Here is a 5627-nt window from a genome sequence, read left to right on the forward strand (position 1 = left end):
CGATCAGCGAACGTCACGCAGCTACGTCGGGCGAAAAGATGCTGCGCGAGCTCGAGGGGTGGGAGGATGGACGAGAGCGAAAGAGGAAGACGGAACGAGCTTACGTCATCGTTTGAATTGGTCGTACCGTGTCGTCGCCAGCGGTGGTCCCTCCGCGCGATGACCGAGAGAGGGTATTTCTCTCGATTATAAAATTGCTTGCCCCGATTAGAGGCGATTCCCTCCTCTCAATCTTTTTTAGGTCGAACGAGTTCCGGTCTTCATTAAACGCCGACAGCCGATAGCCGACCTCGCGAAATGCCACTCTGTTTCGTCAAGCAGCAATTAAGTTGACGTTATTTGTCGTCATTTTGACGTCAAAATGATATTCTTCACGACTCATTCTCGTCTCACTTCTGTTTCTGACACCCTGGGACTGATAGGATAGTTTCCAAAAAATAAATCAGTCCGCATTTTGATAAGCTCACGCGATAAATTTTCGATTCAAAATAATGATCTTAAAATGAGATTTTTTTCATTAAACAATATTACATAAATTTCTTTTTAACTAAAAAATCTATTTTAGACGATCTGTATAGTATCTATTAGATTTCAGGACAGAATTTTATTATAAATATTTTAAATAGTTTTGTAATCTTACAAGTACTTTAATTACTTAAATACAAATGTGATTACGTTTATTAAACGTAAACCGTCTACAGTGCATGATATAATTTTTTCACAAAAAAATTAGTGTTTAAATTTTCTAAATTTGTATTTAATTAAATTTCCTTTATACGATCTCTCTTCATAACATTTTTTAATACAGAAATACAGAAAATTATTTTACTGAAAAAAGGTATTTTTTCATATTACCAACAAGATATTTCTATATTAGCATCATGTATCTAATAATTTCCAATTGTTATGTAAACATATAATGTATAAACAATACGTAAACATAATATACTCTTGAAATTTACCACACAAGCTTGGGTTTGTCCTCACGCTGGTTATTATTGGAAAACAGATGGCAGCGGTGCAGTGTAGTGAAAAAAGGAAAAGAAGGAAAATTGTTCAGAGATAATCAGCGATAATTACGAAACTTCGTTACGAGTACATTCGCTCGGTTTTATTTCAAGAAGCCATTATTTTCGATGTCTGGTGAATATCCTGCCCTAGAATTGAATCTCGCCCTTAGAATTCTCAGAAACTCCTGTCGCAAATGCCGTGCGCTCGTTGGATCAAATTCTCTGGGATATGACACGAGTAAAACGCGATCGATCGATGCGACCGCGATGCGGCATCACGACCGGCACGGCAAGTTTTTTTTTTTTTTTTTTTATTGAGATTATCTCGGCGAGCTCGGTAGGGCATAGACTGGCATGAACTTGGCATAGTTTATATCAGTTTACGCTGATTTGATACATGCGTGCACGATAAGGCACGACACTACAATACACACGGCCGATAACGCGACGCTTGCACGAATTAATTAACACGATGAGCTTGTCGTTATTCGATTAGGCTCGCGCGCACTCCTCTCCACTCCCTTCTCCTCGATAGTGTCGCTAGAGAGAAAATGTCTAGGATTTTCTTATCATTTCTTATCATGTGTTTTACGATGAGCGTTCTGTTGCCGATTCTACTTACGGCGTTTGTCTTTACAGTCGAGAGGACTGAAGCAGAATCGAACAATCGGCCCATTATCGGTAAGTCGTTCCAAAGGGATTCACGTAAATCGCCAATGTACCTCTGCTATCGTCGCGAAAAGGGAGAGGTTAGGGTTCGCCGAGAGACGAACGTCTCCGAACTCCGAGCTCTCTCCCTCCTGGGCTGCGTTCGGAAACGTCACCCAGGTATACGCGGGTATACTCCCTTCTCCTTCTAACTCGCTGGGATAGAAAGAGAAGGGAGTATACTCGTGTGACGTTTTCGAACGCAGCCTTGGTGGAGAGAATTCGGTTTTTTTTGTGCAAAAAAAGAAACGAATCTAATAATTATCATGGAGATTATCAGAAAGTCGCCAAAGTCGTTTTTTTTATCTGTATTTTTATACGGTAGAAATAATTACTCAGACGCATCAAAAATAAAAATCTGTACTATCAGCGAGATAACTTTCGACTTTCTTACATTCCGAAACTCATCAAGAAAAGGACTGTCCACGCCCATGTGTGAACCAATCGGCAATCTCCGTTTGCATATATATATTTCATTTCATTAATCTCATTTATCTAATTAATGGCAGATTATTCTCATTAATCTGCCGTTAATGAAGAGAAAACATGTAATATACATGATTACCGAATTGGGATTTATTAAACTCCAGTTAATCTAAGAATCGTAATGATAACATGAAACTTTTTAAAATATATTAATTATAGTACCTTTCATTTTTTTTTTAGTAACGTTAAATTAAAAAGAGGCGATTTATAGTCTGATCTTTATATTCAACCAAAAATAAAGAGAGAGAATTGAGAGAGAGAAAGAGTATTTTTTATTTTATATATCTTTCGCGCTAAAATAATATTGTTTGTTCCTTCAAGGTATTCTGACGCAGGAGATACATTATAAATTAAATGAGAAGTTTCCCAATCAGTATCACAGCTACATCGCCGCGTCGTACGTGAAGTTCGTGGAGGGTGCCGGCGCTCGACCCGTCCCGATTTGGTAATCACAAATATTTCTGTCATTATCCTCGATCATCGACTTGATCAGCTTAAATGCTCTTCTCCCTGTAATCCAACTTGAAAAAATAATCAACTTCTTCGTAACAAAACTACATTATTTAGAACAGGACATGTTATGAATTCGTCACAAATAATGAATAAAATAATTTAATGAGCCTCGAAATTAAGCAAGTAATGCTTATCGAACGAGTCTTTGGTATAATACAAACATTTCTTAAATCTCTTACGTACAAATAGTTGCAGAAAGTATCTCGGTTTAGATTAATATAATTCATAGATATAAAAGATGCCTCGGTATTATCAGATTTAATTCATGGATACATATGGATCAAAACATGACGTAACTTTGTAGGATTGGCAGAAACGATTCGTACTATGAAGATATCCTGAGCAAAGTCAACGGGTACGCAGTATTCTATCAGTTTTAACACATTTCGCTGCGTTACGTACGCATAATCATTTTCTAAATGCGCATATTTTTCTAGAGTTCTCTGGCCGGGAGGTTCGACGTATTTCTTTCAGAAGGAAGGATATGCCGATGCGGGCGTTGTGATTTACAGGTCGCTACAAAATAAAAGACCGAAAGCGACTTCAGTTATTCGATTATACATTTTCCTATCTGTTTTGTTGATAGAATCGCGAAGGAGATCAACGCGAGAGGCGAGTACTTCCCGATATTTGGTATCTGCCTCGGCTTCGAGCTCTTGACGTATGCCGCGGCGAATCGCGTCGAGCACAGATCGAATTGTTCCAGTAAAAATCAGCCCCTTCCGCTAGAATTCACAGATGGTAAACACTTCCTTCGAGATATATCAGAAATCACATATTCTCTTACGCTATTTATTGTCCCGAATTTTTTTTATCCTTTCTGTCATTTTTATCTTTGCGCATAAAATATCCGTGGATTCTTTCCGGATTATAATGTTATATCTTTAACGAAAGCTGCTTAAAAACCCGTTTCTTCAAGAAATGTAAAAGTTTTCTCTTTTTCAGACTTTAGAGAAAGCAATTTGTTTAAGAACGCTCCGCCGGATGTCTTGGGGATCTTGGCCGAGGAGTACGTCACGGCGAATTATCATCGTTATTGCGTTACGAGGAAGGCAAGCATTTTCCTTAGAAATTATTAGTTGAGAAAACGCGAATGAAGAAAAGCAATCGTGTAATATAAATTGTTAATTCTATAAAGGATCAATATGGTATTAAGTTAACGTGCATATACCGTTTTCCGCTTCTCAGGATTTACACCGTGTCAATTTAACCGACGAATTTCACGTGTTGTCGCTGAATCGCGATAGAGAGGGTTTGGAATTCATCTCCACGCTGGAGCACAGGCAATTCCCGTTTTATGGATTGCAATTCCATCCGGAGAAGAACCTTTACGAATGGGTGACCGGGAAGAATATTCCTCACGGGACCAGTGCTACCGTAGCATCTCAATACTTCGCCAATTTCTTCGTTAACGAGAGTAAGTGACAATTGGACTTGACTGAATTTTGTTTCGCGCGGAGAAGAGATAACATCGGATTTTTCTTTCTTGCGTAGCTCGTAAGAATTCGCACGAATTTAGGACAAAAGAGGAGGAGGAACGGAGTCTGATCTACAACTACCCCGTTACTTACACAGCGCTGTGGAATTCGTCTTTCCAGCAGTGTTACATGTTTAAGAAAAGCGATCGCAATAGCCTCCTTATAGAGAATGATGTGTAGGACTTGACGTAGGTTTTTTTCTTAAAGTAGGTAACAACACACACACGTCGCACCTTTTTCTATATGACAAGTATCATATCTTTTCTACCGCGTCTTGTACAAAAACGACGTGAACGAACTTGACGAACTTTTACTCGCATCGACGCATGACAGACGAAAAAAACCACAGTTTGTTAATTTGATGGAATATCGAGTGTCGTTAGTACGATGAGACAGCACTGGGGAAACACACAAACAAAAGAAGATTGGTACGCGTAATTTCCACATTTAACATAACACCAGTGTATATTGTGTCACAACTGGGATACATAATATTACAATGGTGCATAATAAAATTCTATACATATTTTTGTTCTATCTAAAGTAAATAATATTTTTTTTTTTAATCTTTTTTTCCCTCACCACGTTTTTCTCGCTCTGAGCCGAAGCGCCGGCCGTTAAACTACGTTCGTACGTTGCATGGTTGTTGCGCTGCGACTTCTAAGGTGCAACGTAACGTCGCGACGAAGGACGACGGGGAACGACGATGCCCAGATCACCGGGGCATTGTGTGCGAACGCGCGAACTCGCTTCGACCCAAAACGTCGAACGCTTGGATCCTGACTGCTTGCCGTTAATCTTCATCTTTATCTTTAAACAAGCACGAAACTAAACCTCTTAAAAGCATGAATCAACTCTTAGTTTTTATCCTCGTAACGTATGATAGTATCATTATTAATAATCATAATAATTCATATAAACATTATTTCTATTTATTCCTTGTTACATATTCTTCTTAGCAATGTCGTCGCGCGGGATGCATAGGTCAATTGCAGAGGAATTGTTGCTTCTTCTTCCATCCTTCTCTCTTTCTTTACACTTTACACGTATGTGTCTCGTCGGAGTTATGGTTTCCCCCCCATCCGAGGGAAAAAAAATGGCTCTGGTCGTTTTTCCCCCCCGGCGATTGCCTCACTTGTGTATGTTACAGAGTATATATACATAATGTATATAAGCACGAGAGCAGTATATATATTATACATATATATTTGTCCATCCCATGTATAAGTGTATAAGTTCCGCGATGACTCGCGTGTCCTCTCTTTTCTCTCTTTATCTATGCTTATCTATTACCGCGCCCTCACCTATCTTTCTTATTTTTTTTTCCCGAGAATATAACAAAGGTCTACGCATAATGTAGGTAAATTCCGCACGGTATTTCATATATAAGATGACCCTGCAGTACACTCAAGTTTTTCACTGTTTCGTTACT

General features: G+C 38.8%; 1 protein-coding gene across 2 annotated transcripts; it reads left to right on the top strand.

Annotated features, from left to right (window-relative positions):
* Nucleotides 1–941: 941 nt before the first annotated feature.
* On the top strand, nucleotides 942–4748 carry LOC112466505 (gamma-glutamyl hydrolase B-like). Of its 2 annotated transcripts, XM_025034624.1 has the most exons (9): nucleotides 942–1143; nucleotides 1650–1691; nucleotides 2526–2649; nucleotides 3022–3072; nucleotides 3155–3229; nucleotides 3304–3458; nucleotides 3663–3769; nucleotides 3906–4134; nucleotides 4212–4748. In XM_025034624.1, exons 1-9 carry the CDS (start codon nucleotides 1137–1139, stop codon nucleotides 4373–4375), a joined length of 954 nt encoding a protein of 317 aa, XP_024890392.1. In that variant the 5' UTR covers nucleotides 942–1136; the 3' UTR covers nucleotides 4376–4748. The 2 variants fall into 2 exon arrangements, with proteins under 2 accessions (XP_024890392.1, XP_024890391.1); XM_025034623.1 differs by lacking the exon at nucleotides 942–1143 and having other exon boundaries at nucleotides 1473–1691.
* The last annotated feature ends 879 nt before the right edge of the window (nucleotides 4749–5627 follow it).

This window comes from Temnothorax curvispinosus, unplaced genomic scaffold (assembly GCF_003070985.1).
Source record: "Temnothorax curvispinosus isolate PA1 unplaced genomic scaffold, ASM307098v1 QBEX01016307.1, whole genome shotgun sequence".
Taxonomy (NCBI): Eukaryota; Metazoa; Arthropoda; class Insecta; order Hymenoptera; family Formicidae; genus Temnothorax; species Temnothorax curvispinosus.